General features: G+C 45.6%; 1 protein-coding gene across 1 annotated transcript in view; it reads right to left on the reverse strand.

Moving 5' to 3' along the window:
- LOC124672693 (brefeldin A-inhibited guanine nucleotide-exchange protein 5-like) overlaps window positions 1–10,958 on the reverse strand; it is a 12,618-nt gene extending 1,660 nt beyond the window's left edge. The window contains 35 exon segments of the mRNA XM_047208883.1: window positions 6–19; window positions 99–194; window positions 290–578; window positions 654–790; window positions 891–1,007; window positions 1,613–1,776; window positions 1,869–2,083; window positions 2,166–2,332; window positions 2,545–2,699; window positions 2,702–2,897; window positions 3,018–3,166; window positions 3,285–3,408; window positions 3,513–3,752; window positions 5,446–5,863; window positions 5,937–6,177; window positions 6,180–6,550; window positions 6,639–6,780; window positions 6,783–6,822; window positions 6,912–7,022; window positions 7,186–7,392; window positions 7,473–7,571; window positions 7,677–7,773; window positions 7,948–8,036; window positions 8,126–8,179; window positions 8,362–8,484; window positions 8,564–8,632; window positions 8,765–8,834; window positions 8,969–9,027; window positions 9,131–9,334; window positions 9,432–9,516; window positions 9,594–9,651; window positions 10,092–10,150; window positions 10,237–10,358; window positions 10,560–10,741; window positions 10,829–10,958. Coding sequence (XP_047064839.1) covers window positions 6–19; window positions 99–194; window positions 290–578; window positions 654–790; window positions 891–1,007; window positions 1,613–1,776; window positions 1,869–2,083; window positions 2,166–2,332; window positions 2,545–2,699; window positions 2,702–2,897; window positions 3,018–3,166; window positions 3,285–3,408; window positions 3,513–3,752; window positions 5,446–5,863; window positions 5,937–6,177; window positions 6,180–6,550; window positions 6,639–6,780; window positions 6,783–6,822; window positions 6,912–7,022; window positions 7,186–7,392; window positions 7,473–7,571; window positions 7,677–7,773; window positions 7,948–8,036; window positions 8,126–8,179; window positions 8,362–8,484; window positions 8,564–8,632; window positions 8,765–8,834; window positions 8,969–9,027; window positions 9,131–9,334; window positions 9,432–9,516; window positions 9,594–9,651; window positions 10,092–10,150; window positions 10,237–10,358; window positions 10,560–10,741; window positions 10,829–10,943 — 5,078 coding nt within the window. The 5' untranslated portion in view covers window positions 10,944–10,958.
- Window positions 10,959–26,880: the final 15,922 nt, after the last annotated feature.

Consider the following 26,880-nt stretch of genomic DNA (forward strand, 5'->3'; position numbering starts at 1 on the left):
GGCACCTACTAACATCCATCTGAAGCACAGACACACATTAAACTTCTAGTACTGATGTACTACTGTAGTATATATTTAACACCGCAAACCATACATACCTGATCACAGCAGATAAGTTTGGTAATTAATGGATAGAATTCTCTTAGGTGCTTCTTGAATATCTGAGCATCCATGATACACATTCCATTCAAAACCTGAAATGCAAAAAACATGAAATGTAGGATCAAAATATTTCTTCACATAAGGATGAGAAAATCCCTATATATATCAGAATCCAGATGTAGTATACCTTGATAATAACAGGTGCACGTAGGTCAAGTACACGGTGTATATCCGCACTAGCAGTTTCCCCAGTGCTTGGCTGGAGATCAGACGCCTCTTTCAAAATCTGACCGCAAAAGGAAACAAGCTTCCCTTCTGCTAGGTTCTTGAGCTTCTCTTGTTCATCAGATTGTACACTAACTCCATTTGTTTCCTCAGCTGAGCCATTAGCATCATTGTCCACTGTTGATTTGTGTAGAATCTCCAAATAAATAGTAGTACCAGCTAGTTCCTGACGAAGAAGATTTAGTGGCGGCCTGCACAAAATCAAGTTACAGATGTTAGAAACATTGATTTGGAAAGCTAATATATATGTAGTATCCAAGCATTACCTTTCTGGTGGTATATGGTGCATCCTCGTCCGAAGATTTGAAGGTGAGTTATATGAAGAAGCAAATTCTAGGAGTGAGAGCAAGATATCCATAATAGCAATCTGTTGCGTGGCTTGTAGCTTGCTCCAATACCTCTTCTGCAAAGTTCATCCATTTAATATATCAGCAGAAGCAATGTCTGCACCCACGTTAAGTGATTAAGCTATACTATCCACCTACGAAACAAAAACTGTTTACCTGTATACTATCAATAGCCCCAAGCAGCAGCAACTGAGTGATGCATTTACTCCGAACAGTCTCCATCATGGGGTTCTCTTCTTCTTCAGTCTTGTCATCTCCATCGGCATCAGGTGCCTAGATCAACAAGCTGGCACATTAAATACATAGAACATAGCAAACCATGAAGAAAATGAGACTTCGTACTTCCATTGTTCCAAACTAAGCGCGCCAGTGTTATCTACTACTGGCCTAATATACTTCAGTACTTTTGCGCTCATTAGTGCACATCTGCTTCATGAATGGCAGCTAAGCTAGCACAGATACGACTTATGGCAGGTGAAACTAGTCACAGATGCCAAGGACATATCAGCTTAAAATGGACAGCATATATTGAGCACAGAAATGCACAAAAACAAAGCTGATATTCTATTTGATTATATACTGATTACGATTCATACTACATACAAATGCCTAGCATGGCAACAAGGTAGTACATTCGTATTGAATTACTGTATATTACTACCCAATAAACTAAAGTGTCAACAAGTTAAACCAAGCACAGGAATACACTTGGGTTTACTTATATCTAACATTTATTGTGAGAATGTGTGGTTAATGTGCAGATATAGCAAGCGGCAAATGACTAGTGGCCTTTATGCAGAAATACATGCAATCTGCTAATGCCAAAATCATAGTAACTACACACCTAATCAACATGAGCAAGAGAAAAGAACATGTACCTTCGCAGGTGAGGATGGAGTAACATCGTCAATTTTCCCCTTTGATTTGGATGTAAGACTTCTGACCAAGAGATTACCCATCATATTACCCATAAATCTTTGTCCAAAGGTTTGACTAGGTGGGGACACTGCAGCTTGTGTTCTTCCTGATGGTGATGGCAAACCTAGATAAAAAGAATAAATTACGTAAATTTCAGTATACCAATTCATATGAAAGTATTGTTTGGTGTACAAAACAGCAAGAAATCTGCTGTACCTTCTGAACTTTCCAGATCAGTCTGTGGATTTGTTTCATGATGACCTTCCTGTTCGCCGTTATTACTAACCGATGCTTCTCCTTCCCTGCTATCATGGTAACTACCTCCAAGAGCGTTGGTCTCTGATTCTTTTGAAAGTAATTGTTGATTGTTTGTCTTCTGAAATCCTAGTGAATTGAGGAGTTCAAGGGGTTGTGTTGTGTATGATGCATCCCTGAAAAGGTTATAGCAACATTATCATATGAGAGACAGAAAGGCAGAATACTGTTTGGTAGTGACAGAATTTGAGGAAATACCTAATGCTCTTTAGAAGTGTTTCCCAATCACCATCGCTGAATTGATGGCCGCCAACCTCTATTAGATGAACTAAAGCTCCAAGAGCAATTGAGACGACAGTTTGGTCTGTTTTCTTGGCACACTCTAACAGCAAGCCCAGAAGAGGTGGAAGCATAAATGACACTTCCTGAAAGATAACAATGAGATGGTAACCAGCAAACAACTTTCCAGGTGGATACCTTCTATTTGCAGGACAGCTGAATAAATACCAGGTACTATATGGATCTAAAACGAAGTAACAACTAACAACAAAAGTTTTCATCATAGTCATGTTCTGAAAGATCCATATGGTTTCCCTGGAGCAACTAAAGTCAGGAAGAGACAGAAAGCATGTGTTACCTTATAAAAAGTATTGAAAAGGTTGCAGATTAACTGCAGGGAATGAATGCTAGTATCACGGAGCCAATCATCGCCAGAAGAAAGACCATCCCTTCCAGCATGCCTTACATGATCAAATATAGGAAAGAGTACACGATGGAAAATGCTCTCCCAAAAGGAGAGGAGAATTTATGTCCTCTCTCATTCAGCAGATCAAACAACACTTCAAGAGCACAATGTCTAACTTCTGGTCTGGAGTCTAAGGTCAGATCAGACAAGCCAGCCAGCATAGGAAACCAGTAATGCTCAGTCACATCAAAATTGGCCTCTGGGAGAACATCAAGAGGTTTAAGAGAACCACCAGGAATGAACCCCTGTACAGAGAAATGAATGAGGGAAATAAATCATTTCCATGAAAAGGAAAGCAACAGAACTCAGAATGAACAGAGGTCGCAAAAAGTTTATGTGCTCAAAAGGATATTCATTATCCCAACCTCTGCCAAACGATCTTCACATATACGTAGGAGAGCAATAGCCTTCAAACTAATCCTAGGAGTGCATTTGTTATTGGCGAAACCAATGAGGCAGTTAACACAATCCATGAAGCAATCGCCAACAACTTGATCAAAATGTTCCAAGATGACTGCCAAGCACGTTCATTTAGTTAAAATTTAGGTCAAGAAAAAAATCATTACTGTGAAAATATAAGTTGGGGAAAAAAGCAATTATCATGCCAGCTACAGAGATTTTTTTTTAGTTACCTTGTTCGACGTTTTCGAAAGCACTTTCAACAATATGCTCATTCTCATCATCAGCTGCCGCAGTGAATATCATAAACACACAACGCCAACCTGACTTTATGCTACCAACTTTGGACTTGATCAACTGCACATTCATACAAGCAAAAATTAACTTAGAACACCATTTTTGATATAAAAGCCCTAGATCATCAGATGTCATGGATTTGTCAAAGATATGCATAAGCATACCTGAACAATGCAGTCAACAATTAGACCACGGATCTTTTCGCTGCGACTATTCCTCATTAAAATAACAAAAGGCTTCAGTATATCATTCTGAAACGTAAATTTGTTCAGCTCTGCACGTTCCAAGTACTTCATACCAAGCTGCCTCAGCGAGTCAATAGCATACATAGCAACTTTCTCGTCATGGTGGCTCCCAGCAGCAATAAAATGTTGAGCCAGCACAGACCATATTCTGGCCCACACCTACATGTATGCACATACATATTGCAAGTTATCAGCCAAAATGTTCAACTATTTTCATGGAACGACAAATAGCATATAGATTTTTTTGTCACGAGTTCTAACAGATGATAGACTGGCCTCTGGACACAAGCAAGACAAGAAAAAATGGCTCCAGCAGGTACAAAAATCATTTAAGTACCATGGGACACAATGAATATTCTCCACTTTCTCCAAAGCTTTGGTGCACAATAGAGGAAACCAGCAGTTCGTTTAGACTAATGTAACAAGAAATTAAGTGGATCAAAAATATATGCAAACATGTGTTTGTTTAAGTAATAATATTTGTTTTCCTTTCATCCATATTATTTATGTGTCACTTTAATAGGTAAGTAAAATAAAATATTGTTGTGCTGTGCTGATATCATACTGTCCCAGTGACCAGTGCCATATTATATTGCTCTGCATATTCAGTTTTCGGTGTATGGCTCTTAGAGAATAATATTAGGTTTCCCCCCTTCACAATTTTTCTTCCGTTCACACCTAAGACGCACCCATTTTTTCTCAGAAAAAATGCATATCTACTACTGCTTATGTGTGCATCTGCCATTTTGCCATCCAATTCATCCGAATTGCTCTGGTAACACTAAGTCTGCAAGAATAAGCTGTGGGCTCAAACTGCTCCTAACTTCTGCTTATGTGTGCATCTTCCATTTTGCCATCCAATTCATCAGAATTGCTCTGGTAACACCTGCAAGCATAATATGGGCCCAAACTGCTCCTAACTTAATTGAGATGCCATGACACATGTTTTCAGTGCGCTGCTGCACATGTATGGTGTACAACGGCCATGAGCTCGGCAATGTTAACCCTGGTGTGGCCCCCATCTCTCATTGAGCAGGCCATGGTCAACCATGTTGACGCTAGTCAGAATGGTCAATAAACCCTATTTAATCTGTTTGCAGTGGTACCACTGTAATTACCTCCAATTCAATAGTAAGTTCCCAATTTTGGCAAGCCTACTATTTCCAGTATGTTGTATCCGGTTCAATTTTCGGTCAACCAGAGTATTTTAAAGCAAAAAAATCCCCTCCCCCTTTGTACAGAAAAAAGGGAAACAATAATATTAGGTGTGCAGACTCTCAAGTGGGTAAAGTTCAGGAATGCTTAACAGTCATAAGTACATATATTTATGTACATTCTAAAATTTTACGTCAGCATAAAATGAATGGTCAATCACTACATAAACCAGTCCCAGCTTTCCCCTGCCCCATCCTGCTCCCAATGTAATAAGCAGGTCTGTCTAACATAATAAAATAATGTACCCCCCACTCCCATGAAGCATGTCGGAAGTTTGTCTAAATTTGAATGTATCTACGCACTAAATAGTGTCTACATACGTCTGAATTCAGACAAACTTCCGACAACTCGTGGGACAAAGGGAGTACTTTTTTTAGCTCAATTTAGCTTAACAGTCATAATTACATTACTTTTTTTTTATACAAAAAAAAGAAGCAGCTCGTTCTCACAGAATGAAAAGTATTGCCTAATCCAACGAAGCATCTTCTAGAACAGCATATGTTAGTAATAAAATAAGGAATTTAAACCTTCTTATTTATCTCTTCAGTGTGTTATTAAAAAGTTAAGTAGCTGAAATGATGGAAGAATTGCTATAAGAACAGGACACATAATGCAAGCAAGAATAGCAAAACCATACCAAACGTATCCGGGCCATATTATAGTAGCTTATTTCAACAAGCTTTTGCAAGCTGAAGACACGAGCAGGTGTCTGTTTAAGTTCTTCTGCCGAAACACCACAAAGGGCATTGAAGAATTCAACGATGGAGTCACTTGGTAACTTTACACTGTTTACAAACACTTGTTCAGCAGGTTTTCCAGACAACTCTTTCAGTGATTGAACTACAGAATCCCTTGATATTTGATTTGATCCTTGCATAACAGTTGCGGCCATTGAAGGACTTGAAGTGATATACTCGAGTCTAGAGACACATTCTAAAACAGCATTCCAAGTATCATGCAAAGCATCCATATCCGTGTCAGCTAAAGCAAGGAGAGTTCGCAATGCCTCAACATTTTTACTACGCATGTCCTTGGGAGCATGCAGAAATGTGAACCTGCACAAGGTTAACAAAATGAAGAAAAAAATAAGCAGTATAAATTCATAAGTAGAAAGGGTAGTTTGCTTACCTCACTAAGGAGGTCAAGAAAGCATAGCGCATGGTGTCCATCCCAAGAACACGAGTAAGGTGAATGCCAGCCTTAAACCCTTCCATGCACAATACAACCCTAGGCTTGCTGTCACCTTCCTCCATGGTTACAGAAAATGTTGCAAGCAAAGGCCATCCTACAGCCTCGAGCATTGGCCTAACAAGCTCAACCTGCTGAGCAACATGAAAAACACCTCTCTTCTGTTTCTGGTTTTGAAAGCTGCTTGAGTCTGCTTAATAATTTTTTCACTTTCTGCCTTTGTATCACTTGCTGACTTCAGCCTTGGGAGAGCTAAATTGAGGATGTTGACAAGGCGACCTTTTTCTTCTATTTCAGGTCTGGTCTTTGCATTAAGGAGATCATCTTTCATCTTTATCTCTTCCTCGATAATTGAATCATAAATTTCCTCTAAGAGCTCCTTCGGGGCACATTCCTCTTCATCACTCACAGTGTTCAAACGTACGAAATCTGATTTCGACATCTTAGGCCACACCATTGGATTATGTGCATCAGTATTTAACATTATAACAGCATAAGCAAGAATATAGGCAGTATCTGCATTTTTAAAAAGCCCAGGGTTATCAGCACAGTACCTGCAAGTCATCATACAAGTATTTGAGGATCACAGAACAAAATGTCAAAATAAGAACATAATTGAATTAAGATTCTATAATTGCATACCGCTCAGCAAATTTTTCCATTATGCGATCAATCTTCTGCGCCTCCCCAGGAAGGCGAAATCCTTTCAGGAACTCACGAATTGCAGCATCAAACTTCAACCCTGAAAACTTCATGGAATCAACATAAGCATGCATCACAGCAAGGGGAACTCCTCATGCTGTCCCAAATATTCACCAATCATAACCTGCAAAGTTATCACAAGTAGTGATTAGCCCCATCGCTCTGACCAATAACTGGAACTTCACAAAGATCATTAAAATTCCTTGAAATCACCTTATTCAAGCTGGAATTGTTCTTGAGAAACTGAGCTACAGATGATGCGTTATTTTCAATCAACTTATTTGACAATAAATACTCGACCCCCTTTGCTGGCTTGCGATTAAACTGCGGTACAGAAGAGGGAAAGGACCAGTTACAATCAGTAGTGCAGCGACAAAAAACTGGGATAACTGGTTGCCACAAATATGTACACGTTTTCTAGGAACATCATGAGGTAAAGGAAGCCTCTTGATTGCAAAATGAAACAATAAAACAGCAAGCCTCCCACCTCTGAAACTGCAGCCTCCATTGTTGACTTGTGGGCTTTAGCTCTCTCAAACTGATGGCGGTCATCCTCTTGGACCTTCGTCTCATCAGTTGCCAAGCTCCTTGCAGAAGCATCATCTTCATGAGATTCAACAACACTCCCCTTGTTTGAGGAATCTCTTCGAGCTTGCTCCCAATCAACCAATGACTTCAAAATACTCACCAAACACTGCGATTCGGATGTTCATCTGATATTAACGTTACATAAGGAAAGCTGAATACATTTTAAGTAATCAGAATAATAGTAACCTGAAGAGATGATCCTTTTACTGAAACTGTCTGAGATGCAGCAACAGCGGTACTATCAACACTTTGAGATCCATGGGCAATTCTTGAAAGAACACTAACCTGATACGACGCATATGAACAATCAGATATGAAGAAATCACAAGCCAACAAACTAGAAGATATGCCAGCACTGTATAGTTACAAAACAATCCTCCTTGCACCTACCATGCGTTCAAAAAGGTTTGGCCCCTCAAGGTCACAATCATAATTTACAAACATATCTGCAAGCATCTGTGAATCTTTGCAGACTTTTTCCAGCATCCTGATTGACAAACAAGTCAATCAAATAACATCAGATACATATAGGCAACAGGATGATCTCCCATCAGCAAAACAAATAAAGAAAAAGATGACAAAATTGGATCAAACACAATGCATGTTTATGCATTAAATATTTACATATCAACATGAGATTCCATAAAGAAAGAGGAATCACCTAAGAACACTGGACTTCTGACCGAGAGAGCTATCAGAGCTATCTAGAGACCTTAAAACTATCAAAGGAAAGAAGACACCAATTTCTCCCTGCATAGCATTTGAAAAATAAAGAAGTCAAGATACCAGAAGAAATCTGACACTGCAAACAATGTGAGTTCTGTTGATGGCAATTTTACCTTTAGACTCTCTCTAAAACGAAGCAACAGGACTGAAAATATTCCACTAGCATACTGCCAAACAAAAAAAGATGGTTTAACATGTAGAAGAACCTGTTAAATATAATCAGGCCACAGGAGTATGCATCACAAGCAAAAAAATAATACTACTTCTCTCCATAAAAGGATGTCGAAGTTTGTCAAAATTTGGATGTATCTAGATACTCTTTTATGGATGGAGGGAGTACAAAAAGTACCTGAAAAACAACTTGAGATGAAGACACAGATGCCCGGAGAAGAGCATAGGAAAGATATGCTTTAACTGAATCAATGAAGTGGAAATTTTTGGCAAACAAATCACTGACTCCTTCTAACAATCCCTGCAGGTAAAAGAGTCAGCAGATATCATCTAAGCAAACAAAATCAAATCTCAGCAGAATCCGAGATGTAAACACTAACCTGCAACAGTTCAAGTGACAGGAGCCTTGTCTTGGTAGCAACCTCGTCACTTTCTTCTTTCATGCTCATCTAGAAGGACGAAAGAAAAAAGGGTAAGAGATCCACCGGTGATACTCTAGTCAAGTCTTCTCTTTGCAGGGAATATTCTAGCTAAGTCTGATCAAAGTAATATCAGGTAAGCCATTCAACAAAAATACTGACCTTGCAAAGAGTCCTAAAAAGCAATAGTGCATCCCGCTGTATTATATTCATCGTGTCAAGGTCAATTCCGCTGGAAAAGAGGGGGGGAGAGAGAGGCAAAGATAGTAAGTTACTGCTACCTCTAACATGTCACTAGAAATGATAAAAGGTAAGTAATATCCTAGATGGGACTCAGTGCAAAACACAAATTAAAGCTCAACCAACCCCGACACTTTCTTTCCATCTTCAAGTTCAACAGCCTTGTCAAGAACAGCCTCCAACCCCTGTAAAATGAAATACTCTATTACAGATAAATAATGAAATATAGGAATTATTTAAGAGGTCCAGAAAGAAAGATTAAAACAGTAAGCAATCCAAGTTCACTACCTTAATGTCTGCTCCTCCTGCAAGAGTCTGAAGCTCTTCAACGGATGTTGGAGATGTTTCTGAAGCACGGTTTATGGACAACGCATCTCCAAGAGTAGTTTTTTCCTCATCTTGGTTATCAGTGGATATTTCACCATTTTCCACGTCCTTTGTGCTAGATGAAGGTGTGTCTTTAACTGCAGAACTCGCAGCTGGTACAGAAACCTGAGACACAGAACAAGGAAGACGAAAACCGAGAAAATCCTTGAAAAGACATTCTTCTTTCACGTAAAGCTAATATAAATTCAGGGAAAAAATTTGCCTGCTCGGATTCCATCCTCCTGAATACAATGCTGATCATCTGTGTTAACATGGCTTTTGAGGTAGCCTGGTTCACAGGGCTCTTGCTGAAATATAAGTATATTTATAAGCATGTATCAAAGCCATGATGCAGCAAAGGCGAGGAGGTTAATATAACAATTACCTGTTGAGAGCAATGTTATAGCATACCCTAATCACTCCGAGCAATGGTTCTCCATGTACTGCACTCCAATAAACAGTTCAAACTCAGTATCGTGTATAGCACTGTAGCATCTCACATTAATGTTACATATGGAAAGCTAACTACAATCAGCAATGCTGACACCTCCTCACTAAGTATGCAAAGGTAATAATTGGTTAGTAAGTTCCATCGTGTTTTCCCAGAGCTTTCTTTAGTGACACTTACAGATGTTTTTAAATTCACCAAAGAAAATGCAGGACAGCAACTTTTGGGGTTATGTGTACGCAAACTTAAGCTTCATGTCAAATTACTTAGAGTGAAGAACAAAGAACTTATTGAAAGCGGTATGGCAGACACAGAATTAATAATTTAACACTTTTCCCCTAGACCATTAGTTCAGACGAACGCATTAGCTTCTTAACTTGCATAATGAAGTGTTAAAGAGATGTAAAGAAGAGCTTAGCAAGATGGGGAGGTTACCTCTAAATCTATTTGAAGCAACAGCATTGAGGAGCACTTTCAAGACCTGGAGAACAGTACTGCAACCCAAACGTTAACTCACGTCAGTACCTGTGCAGAAGTTTGAGGTAATATAATAGTATGAGCTTAATGCGGCGCGTACTACCTGTCAGAGGAGGTGTTGTCAACACAACCACATACCATGTTGAGGATGTCAGTAAATAGTGGGGAATTTTTACCGTCTTCTAGACCGGGATCGCCCTCTAGATGGTCATAAGCAATAAGTTTCTGGCAATCAAAATGGAACAGCCCAATCAGAACACATGGTTGCTGTGCCACTCTAAGGACCAATGTGTTTGGCTAGATTCAAGTGTGAATGGTGCTTAATGACAATGTAAACCAAACTGTCCGGTTCTGAAGCCTCGGGCAGGTGAAGAAGCAGCAGCAATGATGATGAGCAGGAAAAAAGGAGGCAAGTAGTATTATTACGTGGAGGCAGTCGAGCGCGGGCTCGACGAGCTTGATGTGCTTGGTCTCGAAGGCGAGGCGCAGCGGCTGCAGCACGAGCTCGGCCTGGGTCCCCTCGAGCACGCGCCCGGCGGACGCCAGCACCTGCGTGACGGGCACGGGCGCGCCGTCTTCCTGGTCCGCCGCCGCCCCCTTGATGGCATCTGCAAGACACGCGGGAGGAGGCTTAGTGGATGAGCGATCGGGATCATGACAATGCGCGAGGGAGGGGAGGGGATGGGAGGACGCACCGAGGTAGGACTGGATGGATTGCTGGAGGGCGGCGAACTTGCCGCGGCTGGCGCTGCACTCCTTGAGCATGGCCTCGAAGGCCCGCGTGACGAAGCCTCCCGCGGCGCCCGCCATGGCCGCGGCAGATCTCAGTCCCTCCGGGTCGCGGCGGGGCGAGAGGCGGGGGAGGAAATGGAGTGGTTGGATCCGAGGACGCGAGATCTGGAGAGAGACAGAAGAAGAGGGGGGGTTTGGATCTGGGCGCCTCCTCACTGCTCCTCGACCGACCTCGCTCGCTCCCGGGTTTCAACGGATCGCCAGGACCATTTGCAAAAATTTCTTTCACACCGATATAATTTGCCTTGACACGATCTCCCACGAAGTGTCAGGCTTACCGGGCTCGTGTACAGAAGATTCGGTGCGTGTGCGCGAGGTCTTGTGCCGCTCGGCCAGACGGGACACCACGTAGACAAACGTGTGTAGTATCTGTATATTTGTATTTTTGTGAGCAAACTTTTCTGTTTGCAGGTTATTAGTTTTGTGAATTCTGAACAAACTTGTGTAAAACTAAGATTTATTTTGTACAAACATTACGGACCTAAAAACCGTACAGATCCCTCCCCTCGCCACCCCTATCCCAGTCATTCGCACCGAGTGGTTCCAGGTCTCTCGCTCGCGAGATTGTCGCTTCCGTTACCCTCTGATCGTCGTTTTGGCATCGTGAGAGTCATGGCTCGATTCTCGTTCGTGTGTGTTTTACTCTAGTTTTTCCTATTTTCAAGGTTCCTTTGTGCCGGATGTTGATGGTGCTTTTAGAAATAATAATGGTCTTACAGTCCGTGTTCACGTTCATCGAAGGTGTTGTTGACGCCGACTAGAGGCTTGTGGAGTCCAAGATGTTGGAGTGGTTTCAATCTAGCGTTACGTCGTGGTGGCATGGATGGGTTGTTCTTAGAGTGTGGTAATCTTGGCTGTTGCATGTTTGCGAAAGACGGTGCAGGATCCGTCCACCTGAACAGCGTTGTGGCGCCAGCCGCAGATCTATCGTTGAAGGGGCTCGAGAGGCTCCTCACGGCCGATGATGTTCCTTATCGGGCTATATCCCATCTTACGGAGTTGGTGGCTATCATGGCTCGTTAACGCCTCCCAGTTAGAGGTTTGTTAAGCGTCAAAGAGTGAACAAACTGCTAGTGCTCTTCTTCTCCGGTGACAACATCAGATGTGTCTGCTTGGTAGTTGCGGTGATGGCAGTTTTCAGCAGTATAAACGTTTGTATACTTTGTGTTATGACACGCGTACATCTAGAAAACCATACTGATCCGTGTGAAATATTAGTGCCTATATTGTTTTCCCTTTTTCGGCATTTACTATGAAATGGCTTGCAACGTTTGCTTGGGTATATGTAAAATATTTTTGGGATGCTGACAATCATTGTCTCTCTATATTTCACATGTGTGTGCATGTAAAATTATTGCCATCCTAATTTCCCATTATGTTTTCGCCTTATTTTATCTCGCTTCATTTGATTCTTTTTGAGAAGAAACCTCACTCCATGAAGTCGGACTTGTAGTGACTAATGGAGATATGCCTAAGAGGCAATAATAAAATAGTTATTATTTATATCTTTGTGTTTATGACAAATGTTTGCATGCCATGCTATAATTGTATTAACCGGAAACATTAATACTTGTGTATTTTGTAAACATAAAGTAGTCCCTAGTAAGCCTCTTATTAAACTAGCTTGTTTATTAATAGATGATCATGAACATTGGATGTTGTTAATAATAAGGTCATATCATTAGGTGAATGATGTGATGGACATACACCCATAGTAAGCGTAGCATATGATCAAGTCATTAAGAGCTTGTTTGTTTGGGCTTTTTCTGGCTTTTCACTAAAATAATTAGCGAGATGAAATGAACCGAACGGGATTGTAAGGGTTTTTTACCTTATCCATTATTTTGATAACAATGACACCGTTGCTAGAGTATTTGGTCAAATACATGTCTATGAGATTATTCTCGGGTATTAGCCAAATAGGCATAATGGCGTATCAATGGAACAAGAAGGTAAAGGGAGACCACCGCCACTTCGACGAGTAAATGAAGAAGGGCTGCTCAACAAGCGGCCGGTCTTTGGCCGGTCGGACGCGGTCGTGGCACCGGCTGGCCGGCGCCGACCAGCCCCTGGATCGATGCACACCGAGCACGATCCGGGGGACTCCCCCTTCACCCAGCGGTGGCCCGGCCGGGCGCCGGTTTGGGACCGGGCGCAGTCCGGTCTCTCGCCGGTCCAATCGGGTTGTGGACCGGACGCCCGGCGCCAAGCGGCTCCTGCTCGGTGACATCCGGAGGGCATGTACTTGTTATCACCGAGAATTTGACCGGATCGGAGGTGGGCCGCGATTAAAGATGGGCTTGAAGAATATACATGAAGATATACATGAATCGGCCTTGTATACGAAGTTTGGGCTAGTTTGCCCGTGTATCTGTAATATAGTAGGATACTTGTCGGTTAGATAGAGTTTGGCTCGTGCACGGTTGGGATTATTCCCACGATAGAAAGTCTACGGACTATAAAAATGTATCTAGGGTTTATGAAATAAACAACAATCACGTTCACCACAAACCAATCTAGGCGCATCGCCAACTCCCTTGTCTCGAGGGTTTCTTCCGGTAAGCATCATGCTGCCTAGATCGCATCTTGCGATCTAGGCGAGTACACGTTATTCGTTGTTCATGCGTTGCTCGTGCTGAAGCCTTGTTGATGGCGAGCAACGTAGTTATCATAGATGTGTTAGGGTTAGCATTGTTTCATCGTATCATATGTTTTCGTCCGTGCAATCCTTAGACGTCTAGCACGCCCTCACACCTATCTTAGGTGTAAGGGTGGCATCCCACTGATCATTATCTAGTAGATCCGATCCGTTATGATTGCTCCTTGATCTTCAAGGATTAGTTTAATATCTGCATAGTTAGGCCTTACAAACGGGTTGAAGGATCCAGTGGCGCGTAGGGTGTAGTTTGCTAGCCCTAGACAAGATGTTCCGGGGATCAACTTCATGTTGGTTTTTAGGCCTTGTCTAGGATCGGTTTATGATCACCGTGCGTGGCCGCCAGGCTCAATCACGCGTAGGATGTTCCGATTGTATGGTGAAAACCCTAAATCGTAGTAGGTCGTTTTAGCTTTATATTGATCAAGCAGGACCACCATGTGATCGTACACCTCGTACGAATCATGGGTGGATCGGCTCCTTGCGCCGATTCACGGGGACAACCTCGAGAGCCGATCGAGGCTTGTATTTAATGTTTACGTGTATGCCATGCGGGAAACTAAGCGAGGCAAATCCATCACCTTCTGCGGCGGTATAGGTAAGGTGGCACGCCCTTGCACCGAGCATCGGACGTGCGTGCGCGAGTCTTTGCGGGCCGTCGCTCGAGGGACCGGGGCCGGCCGCGGTCACGGGAGCCTCCCGGCTCTCTTGTGTTGCCCGTCGCTGCTCGCCGGTGGGTTTCACGACCGCAACACATTACGGCACGCCGGTGGGACGGTCTTCGACATCAACCGCATCGCCATCTACATCTGAGATGGCGGAAGGCACTCCAGTCACGTACGAGGATCTGACCGAGGAACTCAAGAAGAAGTATGACGAGGCCAAAGCGATCCTCGAAGCCGACCTCATCGGCTCTTTCCAGAGAACCCGCTAACACGGCATCGGGTGGAAAGGGTTCTCACCTGAAGGTGCGCTCGATGGAGTGGACCTGTCCGCCCCGTCAGAAGAACGCACTGGGTCTCGCGTCGGGAGATTAATTTCATGGTAGCTCATTTGCCTGCACCGCCACTCGAGAGCACAGTGAACACTTTGGAGCGTGTCGCTCTTCGGGTGATCCAGGAAATCATGAGGCATCGGTACTCTCCGTCGGGACCAGCTCTAGGGACTCACCAAGAAGAGATGCCACTCCGGTCCCGACCACCAGCCGCCATTTGCGTTGGCGGCACCGAAGTATCGATTTCACCGGCATACGTCGTCTACAAGATCGGTGGTGACCCTAGTGATTACCGGTTCAACATCAACATGGTAGGACTCGGACACCACCCCGGTAAGGACGAGAGACGAGGACGAGCTGCTCTCATAGCGAGGACAAGGAGGAAGCCGTTCCACGCGATCGGCTCGACACTTCCAAAAAATCCTGGTTACAATCAAGATGAAGGCCGATTCCAGACAATCGGCCCGTATTATCCTCACCACACGTTTTCCCACGTATTCGGTGTCGATCTCACGGATGACGGAAAGCTAGGGTATGGGTTTACATCGGCCGATGAGCTAGAAGAAGTCGACATCGGTCCTGGGGATAAGCCACGGCCAACTTTTATCGGCAAGAAGTTAGATCCACATCTCGGGAGTCGGATGATAGCTGCGTTAAAAGAATACCCGGATTGCTTTGCATGGGATTACACGGAGATGCACGGGTTAGACGGGAGCATCATTGAGCATCGGCTCCCCTTAAGAAAGGATTTCGGCCGTTCCAACAACGAGCACGTCGGATGAAGGCCGAAATTCCGGAAGAGGTCAAGAAAGAGATCGAGAAGATGTTGGCCGCCGGGTTCATCGGGCCATGCGGGGTTCTTGCTGAATGGATCTCCGTATCGTACCTGTAGAGAAGAAGGACGGCCGATGGCGTGTGGCCATAGATTTCAGAGATCTCAACGAGCCACTCCAAAAGATGAATATCCGATGCACGTGGCGAAAACGTTGATCAATGCAGTTCACTGGCCACAAGGTGTTGAGCTTCATGGATGGCAACGCCGGCTATAACCAAATCTTCATGGCTCCGGAAGATATACACAAGACCGCATTCGAGTACCGGGGTCGGTAGGCTTGTTTGAATATGTAGTCATGACCTTTGGATTGAAGAATGCTTGGTGCGACATACCAAAGAGCCATGAATTATATATTTCATGATCTGATCGGCAAGTTGGTGGAAATCTACATCGATGACGTGGTGGTCAAATCTGTCTCCATGGAGGGACACTTGGATGATTTGCGACACATCCTAGACCGAACTCGAAAGTTCGGACTGAGAATGAATTCAAAGAAGTGTGCTTTTGGTGTGACGGCCGGTCAATTCCTAGGTTTTATGGTTCATGAACGGGGAATTGAGATCGGCCTGAAAAGTCAAGAGGCAGTGCGTACCATGCAGCCGCCTACCACGAAGAAGGAGCTCCAACGTCTTATCGGCAAGATCAACTTCGTCCGACGATTCATCTCTAACCTGTCGGGACGAATCGAGCCGTTCATGGCGTTGGTAAAAATTAAATACGATGACGAGTTTCAGCGGGGGCAGAACAGCAGCAGGCGTTTGACGAGATTAAGCGGTATCTGACAACGCCGCCTGTGTTAGTTCCACCCCAACAAGACAGGCCATTCTATATCTACTTATCAGTAGCTGACACATCCATTGCCTCAGTGGTGGTACAACTCTATGAGGGTGTTGAAAAGGTCGTTTTCTACCTTAGCAGAAGGATGTTGGACGCGGAGACACGGTATCCTGAAGTCGAGAAGCTATGTCTCTGCCTGTTCTTCACCTGCACCAAGCTTCATCATATCCTTTTGACGGCAGAGATCATCGTCGTATGCAAGTCGAACGTTGTCAAGCATATGTTGTCGGCCTCTGTTTTGAAAGGCCGACTTGGTAAGTGGATGTTTGCGTTGTCGGAGTTCGATCTTCGGTATCGGCTGCGACAGCGATCAAGGGACAAGCGTTGGCCGATCTTATAGCTGAACGGATTAATACTAATATAGCGGCACTATACGTACGTGCATGGGCTATGTTCTTCGATGGATCGGCTTGTGACGATGGTTGTGGCATCGGCATTACTGCTCGTATCGCCTCGGGGGGCAACATATTCTTTCGCCATCGGGCTATCTACCCCTTGCACCAACAACGTTCTTGAGTATGAGGCGGTGCGCAAGGGAATGGAGTTGCTTTTGGAAGCCGGGGCGAGGCGGTGGAGCTTTTTGGAGACTCGAAGTTGGTGATCTCCCAACTCACAGACGAATACAAGTGCGAGAGTGAGTCACTTTTTCCATATTGGATGGAATGTCGTGAGCTGATGACACATTTTCGGTACATCAATTTCAATTGGGTCCCAAGGTCTCAGAATACCGACGCCAATGATCTCGCACAGATGGCGTCAGGATACAAGGACATATCAGACGGGTCAGAAGTTCAGGTGCAGTTCCTGGAACAAGATGACTGGAGAGCCGATATCTTCAATTATTTGAAGGATTCGGCTCGGGGGGCACCTAAACGGATAAGATACAAGGCTATGAAATATGTCCTTATAGGAGATGACATGTTCTACAGGACGTTGGAAGGGTTACTACTCAAATGCCTAGGACCAACTAAGTCTAATCGGCTCTTACATGAGGTGCATGAAGGCGCCTGTGGAACTCACCAATCGGCTCATAAGATGAAGTGGTTAATTAGGCGGTCAGGGTTTTACTGGCCTACCATGCTTGAGGACTGCTTCAAGTACTACAAGGGATGCCAAGCGTGTCAGATGTTCGGAAAAATTCAGATGGTACCCGCATCGGCGATGAACCCCATCATCAAACCTTGGCCATTTCGAGGTTGGGGCATGGATATGATCGGCAAAATCCATCCTCCGTCGAGCAAAAATCACGAGTGGATTACTGGCCATTACGGATTATTTCACCAAATGGGTGGAGGCCGTTCCTATGAAGAAGGTAAAATCGGAAGATGTTATCCAATTTGTCAAAGAACATGTCATTCATAGGTTCGGGATTCCCCAAACCATCACGACCGATGGAGGTTCGGTTTTGTCTCTAAAGAATTCGGAAAGTTACGCGATGACATGGGGATTAAGTCGATCCGATCATCTCCATACTATGCTCAAGCCAACGGGCAAGCCGAAGCATCCAATCAAAGCACGATCAAGTCGATTAAGAGGAAGATTGACGAGAACCCTAGGGTGTGGCATGAGACATTGTCGAAGCTTTGTGGGCCTATCGCATGTCATGCCATGGAGCTATAAAGACTTCGCCGTACCGGCTTGTCTATGAGGCGGGAAGCCGTATTACCTTGGGAAATTACGGCCTGGATCGGAGACGTGTCACGTTTCGAGAATGACTGTGCCGGAAGAATATGCAGCCACGATGAGTGACACTATTGAGGATGCAACGGAACTTAGACTTTGGTCGTTGGAGAAGATTAAAGAGAACAAAGCCAGGGTAGCTCGTGCATACAATAAGAAGGTGAGACCAAAGGAGTTTCAAGTTGGTGATTTAGTATGGGAAGCCGTGTTGCCACTAGGAACCAAGGATAAAGCATATGGCAAATGGTCTCCTAATTGGCACGGTCCTTACAAAGTCATCCGAGGTTACGAAGGGCAATGCCTACATGCTTGAACAGTTGGATGGTGTGAAGTTCCCAGTGGCCGTCAATGGCCGACATCTCAAGAAGTATTTCCCAAGCATGTGGGATGATGGGCAGTGAGATATGGGGGCCGATTTTAGATCGGCCAGTAAAAAAAAATGTGTACATACAAATCACAGCCGATGCACAGACATCGACTTGAGAAAATATGCGAAGACAACGATATGCTAGTACAGCCGATGCACGGACATCGACTTCAGAATAATAAAAGCCGATGCATTGCTATCGACTCTAGGGGAACAAGCTCAATTGAGCAGGTTAACAGATCGGTTTCAGACCAGAGATCATGATATTTGAGATGAATCTCCTAGTGGTTTGCTGAGGAGTTGAATCTGCGCGTTTAAGGTTGGAGGATGGTTTGGACATGGGTTGGGCCTGTTTGATCGTGTGAATAGGCAACTGTTTGGCCTCAAATCGCGTTTATAGTGCAAGCCAATGCCCTGCCATCGGCTCTCTGTACAGCGACTTCGTTCGACGATCGGCAAAGTTGACAAGAAAGCAAAATTAATAGGGGAATATTTTCTTCATTAATAATGGGATTTCTTACAAAGAAAGAGCCGATTGCTCAAGGGAGGAAGAACAAAAGAAAGGTCTATTGACCAATCTACTACTACTAGGCCTATACTAGTAGATCCTAGTCTACGGGCCGTCGCTGCCCTCGTCGTCGTCCTCGGAGCTCTCGTCGGCACTGCTGCGCCGGCGGGCTCCTCGTCACTGCTCCCGTAGCCCTCTACGGGAGCTTCATCCTCCTCGTCATCGTCGCTGTCGTCGTCATCCCACCAGGTGCGAAGGCGTTTCGCCGGCGGGTAACCCTCGAGGGAGTCGTCGTTGTCGTCTTCCTCCTCCTCTTCCTCAGAGGAGGTGTAACCGTCCCAGGAGAACGAGTCATCCTCGCTCTCCGATTCCAGTTCCCCATCAGTAAGGAACTGGAGGTCTTCATCTCCGCTGGTCAAGGACTTGTCGTCCTCGGACCAGACGGACGAGGCGTGGTCCTCCTGGTCCCACTCCTCTGGTGCGCGTATGTCCTCCGGCGTCGGCTCGCGGGAGGAGGAAGACCGGTAGGAAAGACCGGAGGAGGAAGAGTACATGGTGGGAGGAGGGTTTTCGAGTACTACAGAGGAACAGAGGATGAGGAGGGGATGGAGAAGCGAATTTCTCGATGCGGTTAAATAAAAGGGATATGGTGGAGATTCAATGCCACAACAGTTTCCGAGGAAGTGGTGCCCAAAGAAAAAAAAATTACCAGGTCACGCGGAGAAGTGGAGGAGGCAAGGCATCATAATGAAGGATACTGCGACGGTTCTGCTCTGCCACGATATGACCCGACGAAGAAAAAGCAGAGTGATTTTGGAATTGTCATTTCCAAAACCAGGGGGCATGTGTTATCACCAGAATTTGACCGGATCAGAGGTGGGCCGCGATTAAAGGTGGGCTTGAAGAATATACATGAAGATATACATGAATCGGCCTTGTATACGAAGTTTGGGCTAGTTTGCCCGTGTATCTGTAATATAGTAGGATACGTGTCGGTTAGATAGAGTTTGGCTCGTGCACGGTTGGGATTATTCCCACGATAGAAAGTCTACGGACTATAAATATGTATCTAGGGTTTATGAAATAAACAAAAATCACGTTCACCACAAACCAATCTAGGCGCATCGCCAACTCCCTTGTCTCGTGGGTTTCTTTCGGGTAAGCATCATGCTGCCTAGATCGCATCTTGCGATATAGGCAGTACACGTTTATTCGTTGTTCATGCGTTGCTCGTGCTGAAGCCTTCTTGATGGCGAGCAACGTAGTTATCATAGATGTGTTAGGGTTAGCATTGTTTCATCGTATCATATGCTTTCTTCCGTGCAACCCTTAGACGTCTAGCCGCCCTTACACCTATCTTAGGTGTAAGGGCGGCACCCCGCTTGATCATTATCTAGTAGATCCGATCCGTTATGATTGCTCCTTGATCTTCAAGGAATAGTTTAATATCCGCATAGTTAGGCCTTACAAACGGGTTGAAGGATCCGAGTGGCGCGTAGGGTGTAGTTTGCTAGCCCTAGACGGGATGTTCCGGGGATCAACTTCATGTTGGTTTTTAGGCCTTGTCTAGGGACGGTTTACGATCACCGTGCGTGGCCGCCGAGCTCAATCACGAGTAGGATGTTCCGATTATGTGGTGAAAACCCTAAATCGTAGTAGGTCGTTTTAGCTTTATTTTGATCAAGCGGGACCACCATCCGATCGTACACCTCGTACGAATCATGGGTGGATCGGCTCCTTGAGCCGATTCACAGGACAACCTGAGAGCCGATCGAGGCTCGTATTTAATGTTTACGTGTATGCCATGCGGGAAACTAAGCGAGGCAAATCCATCACCTTCCTGGCCGGGTATAGGTCGGGTGGCACGCCCTTGCACCGAGCATCGGACGTGCGTGCCGAGTCTTTGCGGGCCGTCGCTCGAGGGACCAGGGCCAGCCGCAGTCCTGGGAGCCTCCCGGCTCTACTGTGTTGCCCGTCGCTGCTCGCCGGTGGGTTTCTGACCGCAACAGTACTGTGCCACTCTAAGGACCAATGTGTTGGCTAGATTCAAGTGTGAATGGTGCTTAATGACAATGTAAACCAAACTTTCCGGTTCTGAAGCCTCGTGCAGGTGAAGAAGAAGCAGCAATGATGATGAGCAGGAAAAAAGGAGGCAAGTAATATTATTACGTGGAGGCAGTCGAGCGCGGGCTCGACGAGCTTGATGTGCTTGGTCTCGAAGGCGAGGCGCAGCGGCTGCAGCACGAGCTCGGCCTGGGTCCCCTCGAGCACGCGCCCGGCGGACGCCAGCACCTGCGTGACGGGCACGGGCGCGCCGTCGTCCTGGTCCGCCGCCGCCCCCTTGATGGCATCTGCAAGACACGCGCGCGTCAGCTTAGTCGATGAGCGATCGGGATCATGGCAATGCGCGAGGGAGGGGAGGAGAGGACGCACCGAGGTAGGACTGGATGGATCGCTGGAGGGCGGCGAACTTGCCGCGGCTGGCGCTGCACTCCTTGAGCATGGCCTCAAAGGCCCGCGTGACGAAGCCTCCCGCGGCGCCCGCCATGGCCGCGGCAGATCTCCGAGTCGCGGCGGGGCGAGGGGCGGGGAGGAAATGGAGTGGTTGGATCCGAGGACGCGAGATCTGGAGAGAGACAGAAGAAGAGGGGGTTTGGATCTGGGCGCCTCCTCACTGCTCCTCGACCGACCTCGCTCGCTCCCGGGTTTCAACGGATCGCCAGGACCATTTGCACAAATTTCTTTCACACCGATATAATTTGCCTTGACACGATCTCCCACGAAGTGTCAGGCTTACCGGGTTCGTGTACAGAAGATTCGGAGCGTGTGCGCGAGGTTTTGTGCCCCGGCCAGACGGGACACCACGTAGACAAACTTGTGTATATCTATATTTGTATTTTTTGTGAACAAACCTTTTTGTTTGCGGGTTAGTTTTGTGAATTATGGACAAACTTGTGTAAAACTAAGATTTATTTTGTACAAACATTACACGGACCTCAAAACCGTACAGATCCCTCCCCTCGCCACCCCTATCGCACTGAGTGGTTCCAGGTCTCTCGCTCGTGAGATTGTCGCTTCCGTTACCCTCTGATCGTCGTTTTGGCATCGTGAGAGTCATGGCTCGATTCTCGTTCGTGTGTGTTTTACTCTAGTTTTTCCTATTTTCAAGGTTCCTTTGTCCGGATGTTGATGGTGCTTTTAGAAATAATAATGGTCTTACAGTCCATGTTCACGTTCATCGAAGGTGTTGTTGACGCCGACTAGAGGCTTGTGGAGTCCAAGATGTTGGAGTGGTTTCAATCTAGCGTTACGTCGTGGTGGCATGGATGGGTTGTTCTTAGAGTGTGGCAATCTTGGCTGTTGCATGTTTGCGAAAGACGGTGCAGGATCCGTCCACCTGAACAGCGTTGTGGCGCCAGCCGCAGATCTATCGTTGAAGGGGCTCAGAGAGCTCCTCCGGCCGATGATGTTCCTTATCGGGCTATATCCCATCTTACGGAGTTGGTGGCTATCATGGCTCGTTAACGCCTCCCAGTTAGAGTTTTGTTAAGCGTCAAAGAGTGAACAAACTGCTAGTGCTCTTCTTCTCTGGTGACAACATCAGATGTGTCTGCTTGGTAGTTGCGGTGATGGCAGTTTTCAGCAGTATAAACGTTTGTATACTTTGTGTTATGACACGCGTACATCTAGAAAACCATACTGATCCGTGTGAAATATTAGTGCCTATATTGTTTTCCCTTTTTCGGCATTTACTATGAAATGGCTTGCAACGTTTGCTTGGGTATATGTAAAATATTTTTGGGATGCTCGACAATCATTGTCTCTCTATATTTCACATGTGTGTGCATGTAAAATTATTGCCATCCTAATTTCCCATTATGTTTTCGCCTTATTTTATCTCGCTTCATTTGATTCTTTTTGAGAAGAAACCTCACTCCATGAAGTCGGACTTGTAGTGACTATTGGAGATATGCCTAAGAGGCAATAATAAAATAGTTATTATTTATATCTTTGTGTTTATGACAAATGTTTGCATGTCATGCTATAATTGTATTAACCGGAAACATTAATACTTGTGTATTTTGTAAACATAAAGTAGTCCCTAGTAAGCCTCTTATTAAACTAGCTTGTTTATTAATAGATGATCATGAACATTGGATGTTGTTAATAATAAGGTCATATCATTAGGTGAATGATGTGATGGACATACACCCATAGTAAGCGTAGCATATGATCAAGTCATTAAGAGCTTGTTTGTTTGGGCTTTTTCTGGCTTTTCACTAAAATAATTAAGCAGATGAAATGAACCGAACGGGATTGTAAGGGTTTTTTACCCTTATCCATTATTTTGATAACAATGACACCGTTGCTAGAGTATTTGGTCAAATACATGTCTATGAGATTATTCTCGGGTATTAGCCAAATAGGCATAATGGCGTATCAATGGAACGAGAAGGTAAAGGGAGACCCCCCCCACTTCGACAGAAATGAAGAAGGGCTGCTCAACAACTGGCCGGTCTTTGGCCCGGTCAGACCGGTCGTGGCACCGGCTGGCCCGGCGCCGACCAGCCCCTGGACCGATGCACACCGAGCACGATCCAGGGGACTTTTCCCCTTCACCCAGCGGTGGCCCGGCCAGGCGCCCGGTTTGGACCGGACTGGTCCGGTCTCTCGCCCGGTCCAATCGGGTTGTGGACCGGACGCCCCGGCGCCAACCGGCTCCTGCTCCGGTGACATCCGGAGGGCATGTACTTGTTATCACCAGAATTTGACCGGATCATAGGTGGGCCGCGATTAAAGATGGGCTTGAAGAATATACATGAAGATATACATGAATCGGCCTTGTATACGAAGTTTGGGCTAGTTTGCCCGTGTATCTGTAATATAGTAGGATACGTGTCGGTTAGATAGAGTTTGGCTCGTGCACGGTTGGGATTATTCCCACGATAGAAAGTCTACGGACTATAAAAATGTATCTAGGGTTTATGAAATAAACAACAATCACGTTCACCACAAACCAATCTAGGCACATCGCCAACTCCCTTGTCTCGAGGGTTTCTTCCGGGTAAGCATCATGCTGCCTAGATCGCATCTTGCGATCTAGGCGATACACGTTATTCGCTTGTTCATGCGTTGCTCGTCTTCGAAGCCTTGTTGATGGCGAGCAACGTAGTTATCATAGATGTGTTAGGGTTAGCATTGTTTCATCGTATCATATGTTTTCGTCCGTGCAACCCTTAGACGTCTAGCCGCCCTTACACCTATCTTAGGTGTAAGGGCGGCACCCCGCTTGATCATTATCTAGTAGATCCGATCCGTTATGATTGCTCCTTGATCTTCAAGGATTAGTTTAATATCTGCATAGTTAGGCCTTACAAACGGGTTGAAGGATCCAGTGGCGCGTAGGGTGTAGTTTGCTAGCCCTAGACAAGATGTTCCGGGGATCAACTTCATGTTGGTTTTTAGGCCTTGTCTAGGGTCGGTTTATGATCACCGTGCGTGGCCGCCAGGCTCAATCACGCGTAGGATGTTCCGATTGTATGGTGAAAACCCTAAATCGTAGTAGGTCGTTTTAGCTTTATATTGATCAAGCATGACCACCATGTGATCGTACACCTCGTACGAATCATGGGTGGATCGGCTCCTTGCGCCGATTCACATGACAACCTGAGAGCCGATCGAGGCTCGTATTTAATGTTTACGTGTATGCCATGCAGGAAACTAAGCGAGGCAAATCCATCACCTTCCTGGCCAGGTATAGGTAAGGTGGCACGCCCTTGCACCAGCATCGGACGTGCGTGCCGAGTCTTTGCGGGCCGTCGCTCGAGGGACCAGGGCCAGCCGCAGTCCTGGGAGCCTCCCGTCTCTACTGTGTTGCCCGTCGTTGCTCGCCGGTGGGTTTCTGACCGCAACAGTACTGCGCGACATTTTCAGCCCCGGTCACTACCCGGCGCCTGGCCCGGTCAGGACCGGATGGTCTGGCCTGTGGCCCGGTTGAACCGGCCCCTGCGCCGGGTAGCCCGGCCCCTGGCCCGGTCGACCGGGTTCCTCGAAGAAATGTTGAGGTGGACAAGTTGCAACGGCCAGATTTCGAGTGACACTATAAATACCCCTTCTCCTACCTCTGAACAGTTAGGCACTACATTACAAACTGTTCTTGAGCTCTCTCTCTCATACTCCATTGATAGAAACACCAAAAGCCTCAGATCTCCCTCCTCCTCCACCCAAACTCGAATCCCTCCGGGGAAAAGATAGAGGAGGTCCTGATCTACAGTTCCACCAAGCCAAATCTTGTTCCCCCTTGTATTCATCAAGTTACTTGCTCTCTATGGTTCCTTGGAAACCCTAGGTGGGCAAAAGAAGTCCGGAAGCATCCGGGCTATGAATTTGCTCGTGACAAGATTGTGATGGTTTGGAGGCTACCTCAAAGTCTACCACAAGTGAGTGAGCTATTCCTTCGTGGGATAGGCTCCGGAGAATATGGTGAGCCTTCGTGGCGTTGGGGAATCCTTCGTGGGACCTCCACCCCTCCAAACGTGACGTACCTTCTTGCAAAGGAAGGGAACACGGGAATAAACCCTTGTCTCCGCGTGCTATCGGTTATCTCTAACCGAACTCCTTACTTGTGTTATATTTGCCTGTGAGAGCCTTCGTGCTCGAGTTACTTGTATCGTCATATAGGGTGCTTCACCTAGTTTGCATTAGTCTCACCTTTATATTCCGCAAAGCCTAATATTGCAAAGAAAGAATTAAAATTTGTAGAAACCTATTCTCACCCCCCCTCTAGGTTTACCATATCTGAACTTTCAATTGGTATTAGAACCTCGACTATTTTTAAGGGCTTCATAGCCTTAAGAGTGAGATGGATAAACTATTCGAGGGTCTGGATGAAGATTCTAACCTTTCGGTTAAGGAGATGAAATCCAGATTCTTAGCATATTAGGCTGAGAAAAATAAAATTGAGGATTAAGTGCAAAGACAAATGGCACAAATGAGTGCGATGCTTAAGAACCTCTCGAGTGAGACTTCTAGTGGGGCTTCGGTCCCTCCGGAAGGTTTATCCCAAAAACACTTCACCCATGCCTCATATAAACCATAGTGGGAATGTTCCCCATTTTGATGGAACTCACTTTTCTTTTTGGAAATCCTCTATGGAGTCTCATATTCGCAGCTACAGTGTGGAGATGTGGGAGATCATCGTGAATGGTTACCGGAAACCACAAGATCCCATTAGGCTAACCTCCACTGAGTTCTACAACCGCCAACTCAGTGCCTCTGCACGAGACAAGATTAGAAGTGGCATCAACCGCAAACTCCTTGATCAAGTCAATGACATTGACTCCCCTAAAGAGCTTTGGGACCGGATTGTAGTACTCCAAGAGGGAACCAATCTGATCCAAGCAGCTCTCTATGAGTCAGCAAAGATAGAGACAACTATGTTCATGATTAGAGAAGGAGAATCCTTGGCCGATGCCTATGGAAGGCTTGGTGCTCTTAGAGTAAAAGTCAAAGTCCTTGGATGTGATAAATACAATGATGGTTTTGAGATGAATGAAGAATTCATAAAGTCCAAGGTCATTGCCATGATTGTTGTCAAACAAAGGGACACCAACCTTGCACTCAACTTGCAAATCCTTACCAAGCAAGCTAATCTGAACGCAGATGATTGATACGTCCAAAACGTATCCACTTTCCCGAACACTTTTGCTATTTTTTTGCCTCTAATTTGTGTATTTTGGATGCAACTAACACGGACTAACGCTGTTTTCAGCGAAGCTGTTATAGTGTCTCGTTTTTGTGCAGAAATCCAACTTTCAGGAAAAACCTCGGGATTTTTACAGAAGGCCCTATTTTCCCAGAAGACTCACGGAGCCAGAAGGGCAAGTCAGGTGGAGGCCCGAGGGCCCCACACCCTAGGGCGGCGCGGCCCTAGCGTGTGGCCCCCTCGGCAGGCCTCCGACGCCCTCCTTCGGACTACTTATCGCCCTCGACCTAAAAACGCACGGAGAGAAGTCGAAGTCACCAGAAACCCTCCAGAACGCCGCCACATCGCGAAACTCCGTCTCGGGAGCCAGAAG

Source organism: Lolium rigidum, chromosome 7 (genome assembly GCF_022539505.1).
Source record: "Lolium rigidum isolate FL_2022 chromosome 7, APGP_CSIRO_Lrig_0.1, whole genome shotgun sequence".
Taxonomy (NCBI): domain Eukaryota; kingdom Viridiplantae; phylum Streptophyta; class Magnoliopsida; order Poales; family Poaceae; genus Lolium; species Lolium rigidum.